General features: G+C 47.5%; 1 protein-coding gene across 2 annotated transcripts in view; it reads left to right on the plus strand.

Annotated features, from left to right (window-relative positions):
* Positions 1–23,119, plus strand: part of RNASET2 (ribonuclease T2) — a 113,368-nt gene extending 90,249 nt beyond the window's left edge. The window contains exons 7-10 of one of the 2 annotated variants that reach the window (XM_069954380.1): positions 4,387–4,500; positions 18,079–18,121; positions 20,705–20,779; positions 22,835–23,119. In XM_069954380.1, coding sequence (XP_069810481.1) covers positions 4,387–4,500; positions 18,079–18,121; positions 20,705–20,779; positions 22,835–22,999 — 397 coding nt within the window. In that variant the 3' untranslated portion in view covers positions 23,000–23,119. The remainder of the gene's footprint in view (positions 1–4,386; positions 4,501–18,078; positions 18,122–20,704; positions 20,780–22,834) is intronic. The other variant, XM_069954381.1, reaches the window with a different exon arrangement.
* The last annotated feature ends 1,254 nt before the right edge of the window (positions 23,120–24,373 follow it).

The following is a 24,373-nucleotide window of genomic DNA, read 5'->3' on the forward strand; positions in this document are numbered from 1 at the left end:
CTAGGTCAAGTCTCTGGGCATATGGAGCATTCTGCTGGTAATCTGTCCTCTAGCTTCATGGACTCCTAGTATATCTCTCCCAAGGACTCTGGCTATCGGAGCCTCTGGGTCTAATTCAGGTATCGGGTGAGCTATATGCTTCAAATGGGGGTGGAATGCCGCTACCTCTCATGTTGGTATCTCAGACCTGTTGGTGTGAATATGATTGCACTCCAATATGGTTGGCAGTGATGAGCAGGTCTGACCAGCCATAGATTTGGCTTTGTACCCAGTTGCTTTTCTCCCTGCTGTTTCTACCGTACCTGCACATGTCCTTAAAGAGTAGGGAGAACTGGGCCCTAAAGTGTTAAAGGTGTCAAAGAAGGTGGACTTAGCTAAAGACCTGTTGCTCTGATCATCTAAGATTTCATATATCTTGATCCCGATGGCCTGCTGGACAGATTCTTACAGGGCAGATTTTTGAACAGGACTTTCCTCCTAAAAGTCCTTTAGCTAAAGAGCAATTGTGCTGAAAGCCACAGAGCATGGCCAAAAGAATCGGAGACATAAATCATCCTGACACAGGCACATGTACCATCAGTAGTACCGCCTATGTATAGAATGGTGCTGGTGCGGGGAAGCCGGTCCCCATGTATGACGCCATTCTATTCATGGCCACTGGGCCGGGTTGAAGCACTGGAGGCAGGAGCCAGTGGGGGGGAAACCCTTGCCCCTCCATGACCCACTGATTCTAATGGAGACGCATCATAGAGGGGCAGGGGTTTCCTGCCTGCCCCCAGTGTCCGTGAATAGAACAGCACCACACACAGGAATCGGGTTACTTAAAAAAAAAAAAAAAGGACCGTGGCATCGGCTTCTTCGCGCTGGCGCCGTTCTATACATAGGCAGTACTTAAAGTGGATCTACTGATGGTACATTTGCTTTAGGGATGGTGTGGGAAAGACTTGATAAGTGTTATGGGTCAGTAGAAGCTATAGAAAATGCTAGAGAATTGATAACTTTCCCTGAATAGTGAGTAAAGGTTACCAGAAGCTGAGGGAACTGAGTGATCCTATAATGGAGGTACAGGTTGCTCAGGAAGAAGGAGATCTACTGGGGTCGGCATTCCTAGACACAGCCAGGGGTGTTAATCAAATTGTTCAAAAGCTCCCTTATAATTCACAGAAGTGGATCATCCATGGTCCCCATTATAAACAGGTTCACAATGTCCCATTTCCTCCTTTTACCGTGTTTTTAGACTCAACAGGCAAGAATTAACCTAACCTCTCGTTCTTCTCTTGAGAGGACTTAAACCCTCTGGAAGGAAAACCTGAAGAGGTAACGTTAGTTTTGTGGACTGCTGCTGGTGGTTGAGAGGTTTAACACCAGGGGGAGTGGAACGTGACAAAGTAAAATCAAAACAGGGGTCTAATTCTCGCCTGTTGAGTCTAAAAACACGGTAAAAGGAGGAAATGGGACATTGTGAACCTGTTTATAATGGAGACCATGGATGATCCACTTCTGTGAATTATAAGGGAGCTTTTGAACAATTTGATTAACACCCCTGGCTGTGTCTAGGAATGCCGACCCCGCTAGATCATCTTCCTGAGCAACCTGTACCTCCATTATAGGATCACTCAGTTCCCTCAGCTTCTGGTAACCTTTACTCACTATTCAGGGAAAGTTATCAATTCTTTAGCATTTTCGGGCGTCGCCTGATTCTTCCAGCCGAATTCACACACACAGACTGAACTCTAAAGCCCCTATTCCATGGGTCGTTTAGAGCAGCGTTTCCCAACCGGGGTGCCGCGGCACACTGGTGTGCCGGGAGAACCCGCCAGGGGTGTCGCGGGATCCCGGTGGGAAATGTGCGCTGTCTCTTTAACATCCCGAGAAGCTGCGGCCGCGCAGCTTCTCGGGATGCACGGATCACTTTCATGTTCCGCCTGCACAGTGAGCACTGTGAGCGGGCGGAACATTAAAGTAAGCAGAATACAGGAGCAGGACCTGTCAGCGTCCTGCTCCTATATTTACTCCCATAGGCCCCCGGCACTTCATGCCAGCAGCCTATGGGAGGCCGGGACGTGACCTCTCCTGCAGGCGTGATCATGTGACGTCATCACGCCTGCCGGAAGTCCCGTCCCCGCGGCTCGCAAGATGGAGCCAGAAGAGGAGGAGGAAGAGCTGCTGCCTGCACAGCGCGGATTAGGTGAGTAGGATGTTTGTTTTTTTTTTAATGGGAAGAGCAGGGGGCATTATTAGTTCATGGGGGGCACCTCGGGGGAATTATTAGTATATGGGGGCACCTCTGGGGGCATTATTAGTATATGGGGGCACCTCTGGGGGCATTATTAATATATGGGGGCACCTCTGGGGGTATTATTAATATATGGGGCACCTCTGGGGGTATTATTAGTATATGGGGGCACCTCTGGGGGCATTATTAGTATATGGGGGCACCTCTGGGGGCATTATTAATATATGGGGCACCTCTGGGGGCATTATTAGTTCATGGGGGGCACCTCTGGGGGCATTATTAATATATGGGGGCACCTCTGGGGGTATTATTAGTATATGGGGGCACCTCTGGGGGCATTATTAGTATATGGGGCACCTCTGGGGGCATTATTAGTATATGGGGCACCTCTGGGGGCATTATTAGTTTATGGGGACACCTCTGGGGGCATTATTAGTATATGGGGGCACCTCTGGGGGCATTATTAGTATATGGGGGCACCTCTGGGGACATTATTAGTTCATGGGGGCACCTCTGGGGGCATTATTAGTTCATGGGGGCACCTCTGGGGGCATTATTAGTTCATGGGGGCACCTCTGGGGGCATTATTAGTTCATGGGGGCACAGCAGAGGGCATTATTAGTATATGGGGGCACCTCTAGGGGCATTATCAGTTCATGGGGGCACCTGTGGGGGCATTATTAGTATATGGGGGCACCTCTGGGGGCATTATTAGTTCATGGGGGCACCTTTGGGGGCATTATTAGTTCATGGGGGCACCTCTGGGGGCATTATTAGTTCATGGGGGCACCTCTGGGGGCATTATTAGCTCATGGGGGCACCTCTGGGGGCATTATTAGTGTATGGGGGCACCTCTGGGGGCATTATTAGTATATGGGGGCACCTCTGGGGGCATTATTAGTTCATGGGGGCAACTCTGGGGGCATTATTAGTTCATGGGGGCACAGCAGTGAATCCTACATACAGGGGGCACAGCAGGGGATCCTACATACAGGGGGCACAGCGGGGATCCTACATACAGGGGGCACAGCAGGGAATCCTACATACAGGGGGCACAGCGGGGGATCCTACATACAGGGGGCACAGCAGGGGATCCTACATACAGGGGGCACAGCAGGGAATCCTACATACAGGGGGCACAGCGGGGGATCCTACATACAGGGGGCACAGCAGGGGATCCTACATACAGGGGGCACAGCAGGGGATCCTACATACAGGGGGCACAGCAGGGGATCCTACATACAGGGGGCACAGCGGGGGATCCTACATACAGGGGGCACAGCAGGGGATCCTACATACAGGGGGCACAGCAGGGGATCCTACATACAGGGGGCATCCCACATTCCTAGTCGTTTTACTGCACATAACACCAAACAGCGCAGTTACTATGGGAGCCGACAGGAGGGAGAAGGGGAAGGAAGTTGCTAGAAATGTGCGGAGCCTAAATTGTTTGTCTCGCAGGTTCTGAAGAGATGAAAAGTAGCTGGAAGGAATCATCATGGCGGATGGAGAGGAAAAGGGAAAGTGACTCCTCAGATCAAAGAAGACGTCACCTGTCAGTCACTGTATGACGGTTTTCTTATTTTGTAGAACCTTATTTAGTAGGGGTGCCCCGAGGTGGAAAAGGTTGGGAAGCACTGATTTAGAGGAGCAAACAAGCGCTCTGAGCACTCGTTTGCTCCTTGTTTCCCGCTCGCTGCCGCCGCTATTCAACGCAGCTGCAGCGAGCGGGTGAGTGCGGGAGGGGCGGCGGGGAGATGCGGAGGGGCTGCTCGGAGGATCGCTGATCGTCCGGGCAGCCCATAGGATACAGCAGCGTCTGCTGCCGACGCTCTTATTCAACGGAGCGCCAGCAGCAGATCGCTGCTATATCAGTCGCTTGTTTTTCAACAAGCAACGATGCCGACATGAACGATGGCGGCTGATCGCTGCACTCTATTCCACGGGACGATTATCGTCCGTAGCGGCCGATATTGGCCGAATACGGATGATAATCGTTCCGTGGAATAGGGCCTTAACACAGAGATGCTTGCAGGCGTATTCTCTCTCTGCCTAGAGCTAATTTAACACAATGCCTTTAACATAACAGGACAGAAGAGTTTGTATAAAGTTTAGTATTATATTACTCCGACTGATTTCTTCTTTTGTAGGAAACATGAATGGATAAAGCATGGTACCTGTGCAGCATCACTGTCATGCCTGGACTCCCAGCACAAATACTTCAGCAAGGGCCTTGAGCTCTACTCAAGTGTGGATCTTAACAGGTAGTTAAAAGGAATTGGCCATCAGGAAATTACCTACTGTTTAAAGAGAACCTATCACCAAATTTTCACTTTACAGTAATGCAATGGCCTTAAGTGCCTGGTTATGGAAATAGGGGGAATCCTATGCGGGTTTTTTATTATTATTTATTATTATTATTTATTATTTATTTATTTAAAAAAAAAAAAAGCGAGTAGGGTTCCCCCTATTTCCATAACCAACCAGCCATTTATTTTGGCCCTCCCCAGCCTAATAATACCAGCCTGCTGCCACCCAGCCCAGGAGCGCAAATCAGGCCGCCGCGCGGATTCCGGGGGTGTCAGCCGTTGGCAGATCCGCCGCTCCATTCCGGAGTTAGTGTTCTTTGTATGCTGATGTCAAGTCTGATCCATCAGCATACAAAGAATGCTGTAACTCCGGAACGGAGCGGCGGATCAGAGAATGACACCCCGGAATCAGCGCGGCGGCCCAATCCCGTGAGTATGCAGCACTTATGTTTACTTGCAGCCTGGCCCAGGGAGGCAGGGGTTAAAGTGTCACTGTCGTTAATTTTTTTTTTTGCAGAAATCAATAGTCCAAGCGATTTTAAGAAACTTTGTAATTGGGTTTATTAGCCAAATCTGCCATTATCTGCATGTAAAAAGCTTTTCCCAGGCCCCCCCCCCCTCCTCTCCTTTCTGTCATCCACTGCTCAGAATCAGGAAATCTCGACTGTTTTTTCATCAGTCGGATCTGTCTGGTCTATGAAGAGGGGAGGGGGAGGGAGGGAGATTAGCTGACAGCAGAGAGCTGAGAACAAAGGATTACACAGCAGGGGAGCTATTCAGAGCCCTAATTAGAAGTCAGATAGCTCAGTGGTGACTGTCAGAGGAGGGAGCCCAGGATGTGAGTGTAAATTAACTCTTTATTGTCCTGTTTTTGCTGCCTTTACTTTCTCTCTCCATAGGAAAACCATGAAGACAGGGGAGAGCTTCAAACTGCTTTTTCATGATAAAAATGCATTTTTCGGCTAATAAACCCAATTACAAAGTTTCTTAAAATCGCCTGGACTATTGATTTCTGCAATAAAAATTTTAACGACAGTGACACTTTACCCTTTAAGGACGGGGCCAATTTTCGTTTTTTCCTCCTTGTGTATATACGGCCATACATAGCACTTGCATTTTTCCACCTAGAAACCCACATGAGCCCTTATCCTTATTTTTTGCGTCACTAATTGTACTTTGCAATGACGGCTGAATTTTACCATAAATTACACTGCGAAACCAGAAAAAATTAAAATTGTGGTGAAATTGAACAAAAAAATGCATTTCTTTTATTTGGGGGGAATGTGTTTTTACGCCATTCGCCCTGAGGTAAAACTGACTTGTTATATATGTTCCTCAAGATTAAAACGATATATAACATGTATAACTTATATTGTATCTGATGGCCGGTAAAAAATTCAAACCGTTGTTAACAAATATACGTTCCTTACAATCGCTCCATTCCCGGCTTATAGCGCTTTTATCCTTTGGTCTATGGGGCTGTGTCAGGTGTAATTTTTTGCGCCATGATGTGATCTTTCTATCGGTACCTTGATTGCGCATATACGACTTTTTGATCGCTTTCTATTACATTTTTTTTGGATTTGATGCGACCAAAAATGCGCAATTTTGCACTTTGGGATTTTCTTGCGCTGACGCCGTTTACCGTGCGAGATCAGGAATGTGATTAATAGTTTGGGCGATTACGCACGCGGCGATAGCAAACATGTTTATTTATTTACTTTTATTTATAACCTGGGAAAAGGGGGGTGATTCTAACTTTTATTAGGGGAGGGGGCTTTTTACTAATAACAATACTTTTTTTTTTTTCACATATACTAGAAGCCCCCCTGGGGTTGGGGTTATTCCCTCTCCCTGGGGTTGGGGTTATTCCCCCTCCCTGGGGTTGGGGTTATTCCCCCCTGGGGTTGGGGTTATTCCCCCCTGGGGTTAGGGTTATTCCCCCTCCCTGGGGTTAGGGTTATTCCCCCTCCCTGGGGTTGGGGTTGGGGTTATTCCCCCCCTGGGGTTGGGGTTATTCCCTCTCCCTGGGGTTGGGGTTATTCCCCCTCCCTGGGGTTGGGGTTATTCCCCCCTGGGGTTGGGGTTATTCCCCCCTGGGGTTAGGGTTATTCCCCCTCCCTGGGGTTAGGGTTATTCCCCCTCCCTGGGGTTAGGGTTATTCCCCCTCCCTGGGGTTGGGGTTATTCCCCCCCTGGGGTTAGGGTTATTCCCCCCCTGGGGTTAGGGTTATTCCCCCTCCCTGGGGTTGGGGTTAGTCCCCCTCCCTGGGGTTGGGGTTTGTCCCCCTCCCTGGGGTTAGGGTTATTCCCCCTGGGGGACTTCTAGTATATACACTTTGATCTCTCATTGAGATCTATGCTGTATAGTTATACAGAAAAGATCAATGAGACTGGCACTCGTTTGCTTTCTGCTGCTGCAGCCGAAAACAAACGAGTGCCTAACCGGGGACGGCGCCATCTTAGAGCGGTCCACGGCCGGCAGCAGTAACAGAGATTGCGGGACAACGTCCCGGAGGAGCAATCTCCACCACTAGACACCAGGGAAGTGCTGCAGCCGGTAATCAGATGCAGCTGTCATGTTTGACAGCTGCATCTGATTACTGTATTAGCGGGCACGGCGATCAGCCTGTGCCCGCTAATACCCGCGGTCCCAGGCTACAAGCGGCACCCGGAACCGCGGTGGTTCAGAGCTCTGAACACCTCTTACGGGCGCATGACGTACCGGTACGTCATGCGTCCTTAAGAGGTTAAGGCTATTCTTACTCGCTTTAAAAAAAAAAATTATAATTAAAAAAAAAATAAAACAACTCATAAGATTCCATATTTCCATAACCAGTTAGGTTAAAAAACCAAACAGCAGCAGCCTAGTAGTACCAGGGTGGGAAGGGCAGTTTTGGCCCTCCCCAGCCTAATACCAGCCTGCTGCCACCCAGTCCAGGAGCGCCAATTTTGACGCTCTGGGACCACTGGCACCCAGCTCTTCCCAGTACCCCTGGTGGCATTGGGTACTGGGGTAATAATAGGGGGTTAGTGTTAGCCATTTTATACCGGCTAACACTAGGCCCCAACTTAGTAATGGATTCCATCTATCAGACAGCTTCCACTACTAAGCCTGTAATATAAAGCAAAAAAAAACACAACACAATAGATAAATATTTTTTATAAAAAAAAAAACACCCCTAAACCCCTCGTTGACCATTTTATTAAAAAAAAAAAAGCTGGTCATCAACGTAGTCCACAGAATACAACATAGTCCTGGAGATACCGGTGTCTAAAAAAGAAAAAAAAAATAGTAAATGAAGGGTGGATGAAAGGGGCTACTTTCTGGCCCACAGGGGGTTAAAAGGATACTCCGGCAAGGGCCCCTTTTTTCAGAATGCCCTGGTGGATGGGGGGGGGGTGAAAATAATAACACCCACTTACCTCCTTGGCTACTGTCCCGCCCTATTCAGCCTGTGGCTCTCCAGGTTGCAGAATTACAACCCCCATCATGTCCTGCTGGCACCTCATGGTAGGAGTTGTAGTTCTGCAGTCTGTATGTCGCAGAACTACAAACACCCATGTCCTGCTGCCAGTTCATGATGAGAGTTGTCATTTTTCAGCTAGAGAGTTAAAGGACACCTGTCACCCCCCGTGCCGGGGTGACAGGCTCCCGACCCCTATACTTACGTGATCCCGCCGGGTCCCGCTTTCTGAGCCGGTCGGGTCACGGAGATTTCAGCGCCCGAAGCCTGGCAGCAGAGTCAGATGCCCATAGAGAATGAATGGGGAGTCCGATGCTCCGTTATTGTCTATGGGCATCGGACTCATCTCTCAGCGCGCGCCGGGCTTCGGGCGCTGATATCTCCGTGACCCGACCGGCTCAGGAAGCGGGACCCGGCGGGATCAGGTGAGTATAGGGGGATCTAACAGGGGGTCGGGAGCCTGTCACCCCGGCACGGGAGGTGACAGGTCCTCTTTAAAGATTGGGAAACATTGATTAGAGAAACAGTCCATTAATTATAAGGAACAATGGCACAGTACATGAGGAGGACACAGTGACACAATGCAAGAGGTGGAGGCAGCAGCACAGTACATGAGGAGGACACAGTGACACAATGCAAGAGGTGGAGGCATCAGCACAGTACATGAGGGGGACACAGTGACACAATGCAAGAGGTGGAGGCAGCAGCGCATTACATGAGGGGGACACAGTGACACAATGCAAGAGGTGGAGGCAGCAGCGCATTACATGAGGGGGACACAGTGACACAATGCAAGAGGTGGAGGCAGCAGCACAGTACATGAGGGGGACACAGTGACACAATGCAAGAGGGGGAGGCAGCAGCGCATTACATGAGGGGGACACAGTGACACAATGCAAGAGGTGGAGGCAGCAGCACATTACATGAGGAAGACACAGTGACACAATGCAAGAGGTGGAGGCAGCAGCACATTACATGAGGAAGACACAGTGACACAATGCAAGAGGTGGAGGCAGCAGCGCATTACATGAGGGGGACACAGTGACACAATGCAAGAGGTGGAGGCAGCAGCACATTACATGAGGAAGACACAGTGACACAATGCAAGAGGTGGAGGCAGCAGCACATTACATGAGGAAGACACAGTGACACAATGCAAGAGGTGGAGGCAGCAGCGCATTACATGAGGGGGACACAGTGACACAATGCAAGAGGTGGAGGCAGCAGCACAGTACATGAGGGGGACACAGTGACACAATGCAAGAGGTGGAGGCAGCAGCACATTACATGAGGGGGACACAGTGACACAATGCAAGAGGGGGAGGCAGCAGCACATTACATGAGGGGGACACAGTGACACAATGCAAGAGGTGGAGGCAGCAGCGCATTACATGAGGGGGACACAGTGACACAATGCAAGAGGTGGAGGCAGTAGCACAGTACATGAGGGGGACACAGTGACACAATGTAAGAGGTGGAGGCAGCAGCACAGTACATGAGGGGGACACAGTGACACAATGCAAGAGGGGGAGGCAGCAGCACATTACATGAGGGGGACACAGTGACACAATGCAAGAGGTGGAGGCAGCAGCACAGTACATGAGGGGGACACAGTGACACAATGCAAGAGGTGGAGGCAGCAGCACAGTACATGAGGGGGACACAGTGACACAATGCAAGAGGTGGAGGCAGTAGCACAGTACATGAGGGGGACACAGTGACACAATGCAAGAGGTGGAGGCAGTAGCACAGTACATGAGGGGGACACAGTGACACAATGCAAGAGGGGGAGGCAGCAGCACATTACATGAGGGGGACACAGTGACACAATGCAAGAGGTGGAGGCAGCAGCACATTACATGAGGGGGACACAGTGACACAATGCAAGAGGGGGAGGCAGCAGCACATTACATGAGGGGGACACAGTGACACAATGCAAGAGGGGGAGGCAGCAGCACATTACATGAGGGGGACACAGTGACACAATGCAAGAGGGGGAGGCAGCAGCACATTACATGAGGGGGACACAGTGACACAATGCAAGAGGTGGAGGCAGCAGCACAGTACATGAGGGGGACACAGTGACACAATGCAAGAGGGGGAGGCAGCAGCACATTACATGAGGGGGACACAGTGACACAATGCAAGAGGGGGAGGCAGCAGCACAGTACATGAGGGGGACACAGTGACACAATGCAAGAGGGGGAGGCAGCAGCACATTACATGAGGGTGACACAATGCAAGAGGTGGAGGCAGCAGCACATTACATGAGGGGGACACAGTGACACAATGCAAGAGGGGGAGGCAGCAGCACAGTACATGAGGGGGACACAGTGACACAATGCAAGAGGTGGAGGCAGCAGCACATTACATGAGGGGGACACAGTGACACAATGCAAGAGGTGGAGGCAGTAGCACAGTACATGAGGGGGACACAGTGACACAATGCAAGAGGTGGAGGCAGTAGCACAGTACATGAGGGGGACACAGTGACACAATGCAAGAGGTGGAGGCAGTAGCACAGTACATGAGGGGGACACAGTGACACAATGCAAGAGGGGGAGGCAGCAGCACATTACATGAGGGGGACACAGTGACACAATGCAAGAGGGGGAGGCAGTAGCACATTACATGAGGGGGACACAGTGACACAATGCAAGAGGGGGAGGCAGTAGCACAGTACATGAGGAGGACACAGTGACACAATGCAAGAGGGGGAGGCAGCAGCACATTACATGAGGGGGACACAGTGACACAATGCAAGAGGTGGAGGCAGCAGCACATTACATGAGGAGGACACAGTGACACAATGCAAGAGGTGGAGGCAGCAGCACAGTACATGAGGAGGACACAGTGACACAATGCAAGAGGTGGAGGCATCAGCACAGTACATGAGGGGGACACAGTGACACAATGCAAGAGGGGGAGGCAGTAGCACAGTACATGAGGGGGACACAGTGACACAATGCAAGAGGTGGAGGCAGTAGCACATTACATGAGGAAGACACAGTGACACAATGCAAGAGGTGGAGGCAGCAGCACAGTACATGAGGAGGACAGCAACAGTTCATTAGAACACGGTGGCACATTAAAGTGCGCTCATAACCCGCAGTGGATTCCTCACCCCCAATTGCACGCATCTCCGCCCATGCCATAGACTTCATTCTGTGGTCGGCCAGATTCCGCCGTCCGTCATCTCCTTAACCATAAAATGGAGCGACAGAATCCGCAGCAGGTTATTTATTCCGTAGTGTGTTTACCGCTTTTGAGCAGACAGTATCACAAATAACTGGTTTAGATACACTGGAGAAACCTTACAGTCCAAAGTACTAACCCTGCTGCTAATAAGAGGCTGCAGTGCACACAAGCTTGGAATCTGGGGGCGTGGCCTATATGTGCAACTGCCAGCCTGTGTATACAGGCGCCATCCACAAGATGGCCACTTCTATGAGCTTTTTCCATGGTAGTTTTCTTACAATATAATGATAGAATTAATAGACCTAATGCTTCCAGGGGTGATTTGTTTTATGTGTTTATTTCCTCCCTACTGTAAAATAAGAGTATACTTTTTGGTGATAGGTTCTCTTTAAGTTTTTATGTTAAAAACATATTTTTAAGAATTTTTGGTGTTTTTTGTTTTTATTTTACTATATTATAAAATGATCCCGAAATCTTGCAGGGGAGGAAATATATTTTATCTTTGCAATTTACTTCATCTATTTTTTTTTTTGCATGTTTTCAGCCATTAGGTGTCTCACTTACTGGGAAATTGCACCCGAGGCTGCGTCACTATGGCCTTTTAGTCTTTAGCAACAGCAAAAAATGACCAAATGCAGGAAGTGGTCAGTTTTCCCTCCTCTCTGCACAGACTGGTCTGGTGAACATGAATGCTGTTTAGCCAGCAGCTGTGCACCGCGCCCCTGTGTACGCCGCTCCATGTGTACGCCACCCCTGTGCACCGCGCCCCTGTGTACGCCGCCCCTGTGCACGCCGCCCCTGTGCACGCCGCCCCTGTGTACGCCGCCCCTGTGCACACCACACCTGTGCACCGCGCCCCTGTGTACGCCGCCCCTGTGCACGCCGCCCCATGTGTACGCCGCCCCTGTGTACCGCGCCCCTGTGCACGCCGCCCCTGTGTACCGCGCCCCTGTGCACGCCGCCCCTGTGCACCGCGCCCCTGTGTACGCCGCCCCATGTGTACGCCGCCCCTGTGCACCGCGCCCCTGTGTACGCCGCCCCATGTGTACGCCGCCCCTGTGTACACCGCCCCTGTGCACGCCGCCCCATGTGTACGCCGCCCCTGTGTACCGCGCCCCTGTGTACGCCGCCCCATTTGTACGCCGCCCCTGTGCACACCGCCCCATGTGTACGCCGCCCCTGTGTACGCCGCCCCATGTGTACGCCGCCCCTGTGCACGCCGCCCCTGTGTACCGTGCCCCTGTGTACGCCGCCCCTGTGCACCGCGCCCCTGTGCACGCCGCCCCTGTGCACCGCGCCCCTGTGTACCGCGCCCCATGTGTACGCCTCCCCTGTGCACGCCTCCCCTGTGCACGCCTCCCCTGTGCACGCCTCCCCTGTGCACGCCGCCCCTGTGTACGCCTCCCCTGTGCACGCCGCCCCTGTGTACGCCGCCCCTGTGTACCGCGCCCCATGTGTACGCCTCCCCTGTGCACGCCTCCCCTGTGCACGCCTCCCCTGTGCACGCCTCCCCTGTGCACACCTCCCCTGTGCACGCCGCCCCTGTGTACGCCTCCCCTGTTTACGCCGCCCCTGTTCACGCCTCCCCTGTGCACGCAGCCCCTGTGCACACCGCCCCATGTGTACGCCGCCCCTGTGCACCGCGCCCCTGTGCACGCCGCCCCTGTGTACCGCGCCCCCTGTGCACACCTCCCCTGTGCACGCCCCCCCTGTGTACGCCTCCCCTGTGTACGCCGCCCCTGTTCACGCCTCCCCTGTGCACGCAGCCCCTGTGCACACCGCCCCATGTGTACGCCGCCCCTGTGCACCGCGCCCCTGTGCACGCCGCCCCTGTGTACCGCGCCCCTGTGTACCGCGCCCCTGTGTACCGCGCCCCTGTGTACGCCGCCCCTGTTCACGCCGCCCCTGTTCACACCTCCCCTGTGCACGCCGCCCCTGTGCACGCCGCCCCTGTGCACCGCGCCCCTGTGCACGCCGCCCCTGTGCACGCCGCCCCTGTGTACGCCACCCCTGTGTACCGTGCCCCTGTGTACGCCGCCCCTGTGTACCGTGCCCCTGTGCACGCCGCCCCTGTGCACGCCGCCCCTGTGTACGCCGCCCCTGTGTACGCCGCCCCTGTGTACGCCGCCCCTGTGTACGCCGCCCCTGTGCACGCCGCCCCTGTGCACGCCGCCCCTGTGTACGCTGCCCCTGTGTACGCCGCCCCTGTGTACCGCGCCCCTGTGTACGCCGCCCCTGTGTACGCCGCCCCTGTGCACGCCGCCCCTGTGCACGCCTCCTGGCACCGCTGCTGACAAAAATAACTGATCAAAAGCAAATTTTAAAAAAAAAAACCTGTTAGACTGCCAGGCTGAGCGGATCAGACTCTGCTTCCATTGCTACCATCTCGTCTCTGTCATTGTTTCACAGATCTCACAGGGGGAACAGAGAGAGAATTCCCCTTCTGTAACCCTCTAGATGCTGGGGTCACACTAACCGCAGAATCTGTAGGGTTTAAGAGCAACTCCAGCAAAACAAATTTCCTTTTTTTAAATCAACTGGTGTCAGAATGCGCCAAAGATATGTAAATAACGTCTATTAAAAAATCTCAAGTCTTCCAGTACTTATCAGCTGCTGTATGTCATAGACATAGACAAAGAGATGCAGGACATACAGCAGATGATTAGTACTTTTTTAATAGACGTTATTTACAAATCTTTGGCGCATTCTGACACCAGTTGATTTAAAGAGGACCTGTCACCCCCGGTGCCGAGGTGACAGGCTCCCGGCCCCACCGCTGGAGCACCCTATACTTACCTGATCCCACCGGGTCCCGATTCTTGAGCCGGTCGGGTGACTGAGATATCAGTGCCCGAAGCCCGGCGTGCGCGCTCCTCAGATGAGTCCAACGCTCATAGAGAATGACAGGTGAGTCCGATATCTCAGTCACCCAACCGGCTCAAGAATTGGGACCCGGCGGGATCAGGTGAGTATAGGGTGCTCCAGCGGGGGGCCGGGAGTCTGTCCCCCCGGCACAGGGGGCGACAGGTTCCCTTCAAAAAAAAGAAAGTCCGAAGTGCTGCTCCCATCCTAGCAGCGGTGGCGGGTGCTCGGCTTCATGACCTGCATCTGCTATATGTACAGCATACCCTATATGTATATCCTCTATGTACAGCATACCCTATATGTATATCCTCTATGTACAGCATACCCTATATGTATATCCTCTATGTACAGTATATCCTATATGTATATCCTCTATGTACAGTATATCCTATATGTATACCCTCTATGTACAGTATATCCTATATGTATATCCTCTATGTACAGTATATCCTATATGTATACCCTCTATGTACAGTATATCCTCTATGTACAGTATATCCTATATGTATACCCTCTATGTACAGTATATCCTATATGTATACCCTCTATGTACAGTATATCCTCTATGTACAGTATATCCTATATGTATACCCTCTATGTACAGTATATCCTATATGTATACCCTCTATGTACAGTATATCCTATATGTATACCCTCTATGTACAGTATATCCTATATGTATATCCTCTATGTACAGTATATCCTATATGTATATCCTCTATGTACAGTATACCCTATATGTATATCCTCTATGTACAGTATATCCTATATGTATATCCTCTATGTACAGTATATCCTATATGTATATCCTCTATGTACAGTATATCCTATATGTATATCCTCTATGTACAGTATATCCTATATGTATACCCTCTATGTACAGTATATCCTCTATGTACAGTATACCCTCTATGTACAGTATATCCTCTATGTATACCCTCTATGTACAGTATATCCCCTATGTATACCCTCTATGTACAGTATATCCTCTATGTATATCCTCTATGTACAGTATATCCTCTATGTATATCCTCTATGTACAGTATACCCTCTATGTACAGTATATCCTCTATGTATACCCTCTATGTACAGTATATCCTGTATGTATATCCTCTATGTACAGTATATCCTATATGTATATCCTCTATGTACAGTATATCCTATTTGTATATCCCCTATGTACAGTATATCCTCTATGTACAGTATATCCTCTATGTATACCCTCTATGTACAGTGTATCCTATATGTATATCCTCTATGTACAGTATATCCTCTATGTATACCCTCTATGTACAGTATATCCTATATGTATATCCCCTATGTACAGTATATCCTCTATGTATACCCTCTATGTACAGTATATCCTCTATGTATATCCTCTATGTACAGTATATCCTCTATGTATATCCTCTATGTACAGTATATCCTCTATGTATATCCTCTATGTACAGTATATCCTATATGTATATCCCCTATGTACAGTATATCCTCTATGTACAGTATATCCTCTATGTATATTCTCTATGTACAGTATATCCTATATGTATACCCTCTATGTACAGTATACCCTCTATGTACTGTATATCCTGTATGTATATCCTATATGTATATCCTCTATGTACAGTATATCCTCTATGTATACCCTCTATGTACAGTATATCCTCTATGTATACCCTCTATGTACAGTATATCCTCTATGTATACCCTCTATGTACAGTATATCCTCTATGTATACCCTCTATGTACAGTATATCCTCTATGTATACCCTCTATGTACAGTATATCCTCTATGTATATCCTCTATGTACAGTATACCCTATATGTATACCCTCTATGTACAGTATATCCTCTATTTATATCCTCTATGTACAGTATATCCTCTATGTACAGTATATCCTATATGTATACCCTCTATGTACAGTATATCCTATTTGTATATCCCCTATGTACAGTATATCCTCTATGTACAGTATATCCTATATGTATATCCTCTATGTACAGTATATCCTCTATGTATATCCTCTATGTACAGTGTATCCTATATGTATATCCTCTATGTACAGTATATCCTCTATGTATACCCTCTATGTACAGTATATCATCTATGTATACCCTCTATGTACAGTGTATCCTATATGTATACCCTCTATGTACAGTATATCCTCTATGTATACCCTCTATGTACAGTATACCCTCTATGTACAGTATATCCTATATGTATATCCCCTATGTACAGTATATCCTCTATGTATACCCTCTATGTACAGTATATCCTCTATGTATATCCTCTATGTACAGTATATCCTCTATGTATATCCTCTATGTACAGTATATCCTATATGTATACCCTCTATGTACAGTGTATCCTGTATGTATATCCCCTATGTACAGTATATCCTCTATGTATACCCTCTATGTACAGTATATCCTCTATGTATATCCTCTATGTACAGTATATCCTATATGTATACCCTCTATGTACAGTGTATCCTCTATGTATATCCTCTATGTACAGTATATCCTCTATGTATATCCTCTATGTACAGTATATCCTATATGTATACCCTCTATGTACAGTGTATCCTCTATGTATATCCTCTATGTACAGTATATCCTCTATGTATATCCTCTATGTACAGTATATCCTATATGTATACCCTCTATGTACAGTGTATCCTGTATGTATATCCTATATGTATATCCTCTATGTACAGTATATCCTCTATGTATACCCTCTATGTACAGTATATCCTCTATGTATACCCTCTATGTACAGTATATCCTCTATGTATACCCTCTATGTACAGTATATCCTCTATGTATACCCTCTATGTACAGTATATCCTCTATGTATACCCTCTATGTACAGTATATCCTCTATGTATACCCTCTATGTACAGTATATCCTCTATGTATATCCTCTATGTACAGTATACCCTATATGTATACCCTCTATGTACAGTATATCCTCTATGTATATCCTCTATGTACAGTATATCCTCTATGTACAGTATATCCTATATGTATACCCTCTATGTACAGTATATCCTATTTGTATATCCCCTATGTACAGTATATCCTATATGTATATCCTCTATGTACAGTATATCCTCTATGTATACCCTCTATGTACAGTGTATCCTATATGTATATCCTCTATGTACAGTATATCCTCTATGTACAGTATATCCTATATGTACAGTATATCCTCTATGTATACCATCTATGTACAGTGTATCCTGTATGTATATCCTCTATGTACAGTATATCCTATATGTATATCCTCTATGTACAGCATACCCTATATGTATATCCTCTATGTACAGTATATCCTATATGTATACCCTCTATGTACAGTATATCCTATATGTATACCCTCTATGTACAGTATATCCTATATGTATACCCTCTATGTACAGTATATCCTCTATGTACAGTATATCCTATATGTATACCCTCTATGTACTGTATATCCTATATGTATACCCTCTATGTACTGTATATCCTCTATGTACATAATATCCTCTATGTACAGTGTATCCTATATCTACAATAGAGCAACTTTAGTCATACCTAATTGCAAAAAAAATAAAAATTCTACTATAGATAGCAGATGTTTGAAAAGGTATGTAACCATCCATATCACTGTTTTTATACTGACCTATAGAACATATCAGCTTAATTGTAAAGTTCATTATGCAAACACAGAACCCCTCCTCCACCCCCCCCCCCCACCCCCCATTTAAACTCATAAATAATGTTTCTGTGGTTCCGCCATACATGTTATGGGAGATAGAAGTGCGCCCTTACAACGTGCACCTATTCCTGAAAACAACTATCCATTACATGGCTGTGTAGGTGGAGAAATAAAAACCCTATAGCTCTTAAAAGGCGAAGTGTAAAAATTTAAATGTAAAAATGAAAATTGGCATAGGTCCTTAAGGGGTTAAAATTAGTTTACAATGTAATAGTATAAAAGTAATTTTATGTCATTTTATTTTCAGTGTTCTGGAAAAATATGGAATTAAACCGTCCAAAACCTATCAGGTAAATAACCAGTACCCGTTTATTAGTTGCAAACAAAATTAAAGCGACTCTGACCCCCCCCAAACCACTTGTACCTTCGGATAGCTGCTTTTAATCCAAGATCTGTCCTGGGGTCCGTTCGGCAGGTGATGCAGTTATTGTCCTAAAAAAACAACTTTTAAAGTAGCAGCCCCGTGCCCAACGACCATGGCAATGCATACGCAATCTAAGCCCCGGACGTTGCAAGTTTAAAAGTTGTTTTTTAGGACAATAACTGCATCACCTACTGATCGGACCCCAGGACAGATCTTTGATTAAAAGCAGCTGTCTGAAGGTACAAACGGTTTGGGGGGGTCAGATCATGGGTACAGAGTCGCTTTAATTTTTAGGACATCCTTTTCCTTATTTTTCTTTACATTACATTTATTTAAGGATGTGTATTGTGTGCTGTTTAACTCTTATCGACGCTGTAAATTTTTTTAGCTTCCCCCCCCCCTCATTGCCAGAGAGCCATAACTTTTTTTTTCTGTTGACATAGCTGTGTAAGGACTTACAGGACAAGCTGTACTTTTTAGTGACACATTATTTTACAGTGATGTAGAGAGATGCATCTTCCCACTGTGCCCTCATACAGTCAGAATGTCCCCTATTGTGCCCCCATGTAGTAATAATGTCCCCTACTGTGCCTCCATATAGTAATAATGTCCCCTACTGTGCCTCCATATAGTAATAATGTCTCCTGCTTTGCCCCCATATAGTAATAATGTCCCATGCTGTGCCTCCATATAGTAATAATATCCCCTGCTGTGCCCCCATATAGTAATAATGTCTCCTGTGTGCCTCCATATAGTAGTAATGTCTCCGGTGTGCCTCCATATGGTAATAATGCCATGTACTTCTATAGCCACGTACTTCTACAGTGGGGAAAAAAAAGTATTTAGTCAGTCACCAATAGCGCAAGTTCCACCACTTACAAAGATGAGAGGCGTCTGTAATTGACACCATATTAGACCTCAACTATGGGAGACAAAATGAGAAAACAAATCCAGAAAATCAGATCGTCTGATTTTGTAAGAATTTATTTGCAAATTATGGTGGAAAATAAGTATTTGGTCAGTAACAAAATTTCCTCTCAATCCTTTGTCCTATATCCTTTGTTGGCAATGAGAGAGGTCAGACGTTTTCTGTAAGTTCTCACAAGGTTGGCGCACACTGTTGTTGGTCTGTTGGCCCATTCCTCCATGCAGATCTCCTCTAGAGCAGTGATGGTTTGGGGCTGTCGCTTGGCAACACGGACTTTCACCTCCCTCCAAAGGTTTTCTATAGGGTTGAGATGTGGAGACTGGTTCGGCCACTCCAGGACCTAGAAATGCTTCTTACCAAGCCGCTCCTTGGTTGCCCTGGCGGTGTGCTTTGGATCATTGTCAGCCACGTTTCATCTTCAATGCCCTTGCTGATGGAAGGAGGTTTGCACGCAGTATCTCCCGATCCATGGCCCCATTCATTCTTTCATATACCCGGATCAGTCGTCCTGGCCCCTTTGCAGAGAAACAGCCCCAAAGCCTGATGTTTCCCCCCCCCCATGGTTTACAGTAGCTATGGTGTGTGATGGATGCAACTCAGTATTCTTTTTCCTCCCAAACACGACAAGTTGTGTTTCTACCAAACAGTTCCACTTTGGTTTCATCAGACCATAGGACATTCTCCCAATACTCTTCTGGATCATCCAAATGCTCTCTAGCAAACTTCAGACGGGCCCGGACATGTACTGGTTTAAGCAGTGGGACCCGTCTGGCACTGCAGGATCTGAGTCCCTGGCACTGGCGTAGTGTCTTACTGATGGTAGGCTTTGTTACATTGGTCCCAGCTCTCTGCAGTTCATTAACTAGGTCCCCCCACGTGGTTCTGGGACTTCTGCTCACGTTCTTGTGATCATTTTGACCCCACGGGGTGAGATTTTGCGTGGAGCCCCAGATGGAGGGAGATTATCAGAGGTCTTGTGTGTCTTCCATTTTCTAATTATGGCTCCCACAGTTGATTTCTTCACTCCAAGCTGGTTGCCTATTGCAGATTCAGTCTTCCACGCCTGGTGCAGGGCTACAATTTTGTTTCTGGTGTCCTTTGACAGCTCTTTGGTCTTCACCATAGTGGAGTTTGGAGTCTGACTGTTTAAGGGTGTGCACAGGTGTCTTTTTATACTGATAACAAGTTTAAACAGGGGCCATTACTACAGATAATGAGTGGAGGAAAGAGGAGACTCTTAAAGAAGAAGTTACAGGTCTGTGAGAGCCAGAAATCTTGATTGTTTGTAGGTGACCAAATACTTATTTTCCACCATAATTTGCAAATAAATTCTTACAAAATCAGACAATGTGATTTTCTGGATTTGTTTTCTCATTTTGTCTCTCATAGCTGAGGTCTACCTATGGTGTCAATTACAGACGCCTCTCATCTTTGTAAGTGGTGGAACTTGCACTATTGGTGACTGACTAAATACTTTTTTTTCCCCACTGTATAGCCGTGTAATTCTATAGCCGCGTAATTCTATAGCCGCGTACCCCTATAGCTGCGTAATTATACAGTCATGTACTTATTCATTTTTAGGTGACAGAGATCGAAGATGCACTCCTGAATGCATACGGCGTTGTACCAAAAATCCAGTGTCTTCCCCCACAGCAGGTTAGATTTGAAGGGAACCTGTCACCCCTCCGTGCCGGGGTGACAGGCTCCCGACCCCCCGTTAGAGCCCCCTATACTCACCTAATCCCGCCGGGTCCCGCTTCTGGAGGTGGTCGGGTGATGAAGATCTCAGCCGCTGCAGCCCGGCGCGCGCACTGAGAGATGAGTCCAACGCCCATAGAGAATGACAGGAGAGTCCAGCGCTCCGTCATTCTCTATGGGCATCGGACTCTAGGTGAGTATAGGGGGCTCTAACGGGGGGTCGGGAGCCTGTCACCCCGGCACGGGGGGTGACAGATTCCCTTTAATGATTTTTAATGTTAATGTTAAATAATTTTGCAAATATTTTCACATTTTTACGGTAAAGGAAAGTGCTGCACTCTATTAACTTTCTATTCTATTTACTTTATTTCTAAACTAAATTTCTACTTAAAGGACTATGGCGCCGATGTGGGCGGGGGAAGTGGCACAGTGGTTGTGAAGCCCCACCCAGGTGGCACAATCCACCAACGATAAAAAGCATTTTTCACTAGACCAAACACCAAGTGTAAGAATGATTATGTATCTATAAATATAACCCTAATATATATATATATATATATATATATATATATATATATATAATAAAATCTCTATCTTGAGGCCAGGTTGGGCCAGTACATGAAATACATGACAGTCCACAATATACATAGTCCTCCATCTTAAAGGGGTGTTTCACCGAAATTATTTTAACACCATGTTTTCTCAACCCCTTTGGAAGCAAAAAGGAGTTAAACACTCTGACACCGCTCCTTTCTCCTGGCCCCCACCCTCCGTGTCTGGAATCGCGTGCCTTCCGTCTCTTCAATGGGCTGGGTTAGATGGATGACAGTCTCCCCCAGCAAACAGCCTTCCTGCACAGCTCTACCGGCACCCGGTGCCACACAGCCTGCCCGATCCCGCTCCTTTTCTTGCAGACACCATATCCCCAACGTCTTCCCCCCAGCGGGGGGGGGGGGGGCTCCGTACAGTCCTCTATGTGGGGCTCCGTACAGTCCTCTATGTGGGGCTCCGTACAGTCCTCTATGTGGGGCTCCGTACAGTCCTCTATGTGGGGCTCCGTACAGTCCTCTATGTGGGGCTCCGTACAGTCCTCTATGTGGGGCTCCGTACAGTCCTCTATGTGGGGCTCGTTTCGGTTAGTACTTTTAACTCTAGATGGGTGAAGCGGCTTTGTTAGGGTGCATAGGTGGAACCCCGATGTCTGCCCGTTCTGTGGAGAAGGTATATGCGGTCCTCGGGCTGTCTCCTCCTTTTCCATGGGGCGGGCAGACATCGGGGATTGCTCTGCTTTGTACGAATTCTAACAAACCTGCTTCGCTCATCTCTACTTTTAACCAAAACCAGGAGTGGAGTTTACGTACTTGACCACCCAAAAAATAAACATTTGGGGGGAGATTTATCAAACGGGTGTAAAGTACAATTGTCTCAGTCGCCCCTAGCAACCAATCAGATTCAACTTTCAATCCTTACAGGTTCTTTAAAAAAATAAAATGTGGAATCTGGTTGGTTGCTAGGGGCGACGGAGACAATTCTACTTTACACCAGTTTGGAAAATCTCCCCCTTGGAGTAGTCCATTACTGGATGCTGTCGGAGTTTGGACTTCTGTAGACTTGGGGCCCAATAGCTGGGATAGTGAGCGTGCCCCAGGATAGTGAGCGTGCTCCGGGATAGTGAGTGGGCTCCGGGATAGTGAGCGTGCCCCGGGATAGTGAGCGTGCTCCGGGATAGTGAGCGGGCATCCATCTGCTCTGACCTCCACATCTGCTGCTGGAAGCTTCTCTCGTTTGCTCTTTCTCTCTGACCTCATTTCTCTTTGCAGATTTTAGGGTTACAAGGTACGAAATTTTAAGTCTATAAATGAAGTGCACACTATTTTTGAAGCTGCCCGTAGTTTTTCCTGTAATTACCTAAAGGACATCATGAATATAGCTGCTTTTTTAGTCTGTAGCTTTTCCTTTGGTGTCGGATAGATGGAGGCTCGGGGATTGATGAAACTTCTTGTGACTTTTCAGAGTGAAGACGCACAAATTCTGGGACAAATTGAAATCTGCTTCACAAAAGAATTTAAAATAGAAAACTGTACAAAAGCTGAAGAGATTCCAGACGATCTCCAGTCGCATCCGACCTTACATGTTTGTGACCAGGACGTGAAGATCTTTTATCCACCTGTACAATAATTATGGACAAATAATCCAAAACCAGCAGCAAAGTGTCTCCTCGGGGCCCTATTATACGGAGCCATTATCTGCCGGTATATTATTCTGTGTAATAAAGACAACGATCAGCTGAAGAAACTATCAATGACTGATCATTGTCTTTTAACATGTTTAAAACTGATCAGTGCGTATAATAGGGATGTGCGCCCAATAGCTGATGATAAAGTTTATACTTACCTGTCCCCACTCCCCGGTGTCGTCCAGGCTTCTCCTCGCAGCAGATGCTGGTACGTCTGAAGCCGCCTCTGAAGTGACCAAAACGCTATGGAGACAGTACTTGATATGAAGACAAACAGGATCCTTTATTCACATCCTACTATGCAACGTTTCGGCTGACACTGCGAAATCATAAAGTATAAAAATCATCCAAAAACATGTGATCGTGAGCTATAAACAGTGATACATATAATTAGAGAATATATATATATATATATATATATATATCCAATGAATAACATACAGAGATCCACTAAACAGGAGCAAAACTATATGTCGCTGCTCTAGGGGAGGAAGTCTTAAAAGCTAAATCGCCACAAAAAGTGGGTTCTAGCAAAAAAGACTGCATACCAATCCAATACAAAAAATACCAAAACCACTGAACTAGAAAGTTACTAAAAGATACAAAGAATTTTTTTAATTAAAAAAGCAATGCACAAAATTAATACATGCATGATGATCAGCGACAAAACATTAGAAACACCACGAGAACACAAGGGATGCTGAGTAACGTGGACGGCTCCTGTAATACTTGTATCTAAAGTACCGGGATAAATACACAGGAAACCCTCAATGGTAACACATGTATGTAGAATACCACAAGCAGTCATGGAGTTATACTAATATATATATATATATATATATATATATATATATATATATATATATATATATATACACAGTGGTGCCTTGGATTAGGAGTATAATTTGTTCCAGGATGGCGCTTGTAATCCAAATCACTCTTATACCAAAGCAAATTGTCCCATAAGAAATAATTAAAATGCAGACTGCAAGCTGCAGTCACAAGATTGGTAGGACAGTACGCCTACGGCCGATTTACGCTCCCTGGGGATTTCCCAGCAGAGCACGCACCAGTGACCTCGCGTGAGCTGGCGGCCCTGTACTTCCTGCGCACACTGAGCTCGTTGGTCATCCAGAGGGAGTGCGCATTGGCCGGGGACACTGCAGAAGGCGAGAGCCACGGTGGGGGATCGAGATGTTGGGTGAGTTGGCGGGCAACTGTAAGGTGGGCCATCTATTAGGGGCAGCATAAGGGGGACATCTGTAAGGGGGGCCAATCTATAAGGAGGGCGCATAAGGGGGACATAAATGAGGGGA

Source organism: Dendropsophus ebraccatus, chromosome 15, assembly GCF_027789765.1.
Source record: "Dendropsophus ebraccatus isolate aDenEbr1 chromosome 15, aDenEbr1.pat, whole genome shotgun sequence".
Classification (NCBI taxonomy): domain Eukaryota; kingdom Metazoa; phylum Chordata; class Amphibia; order Anura; family Hylidae; genus Dendropsophus; species Dendropsophus ebraccatus.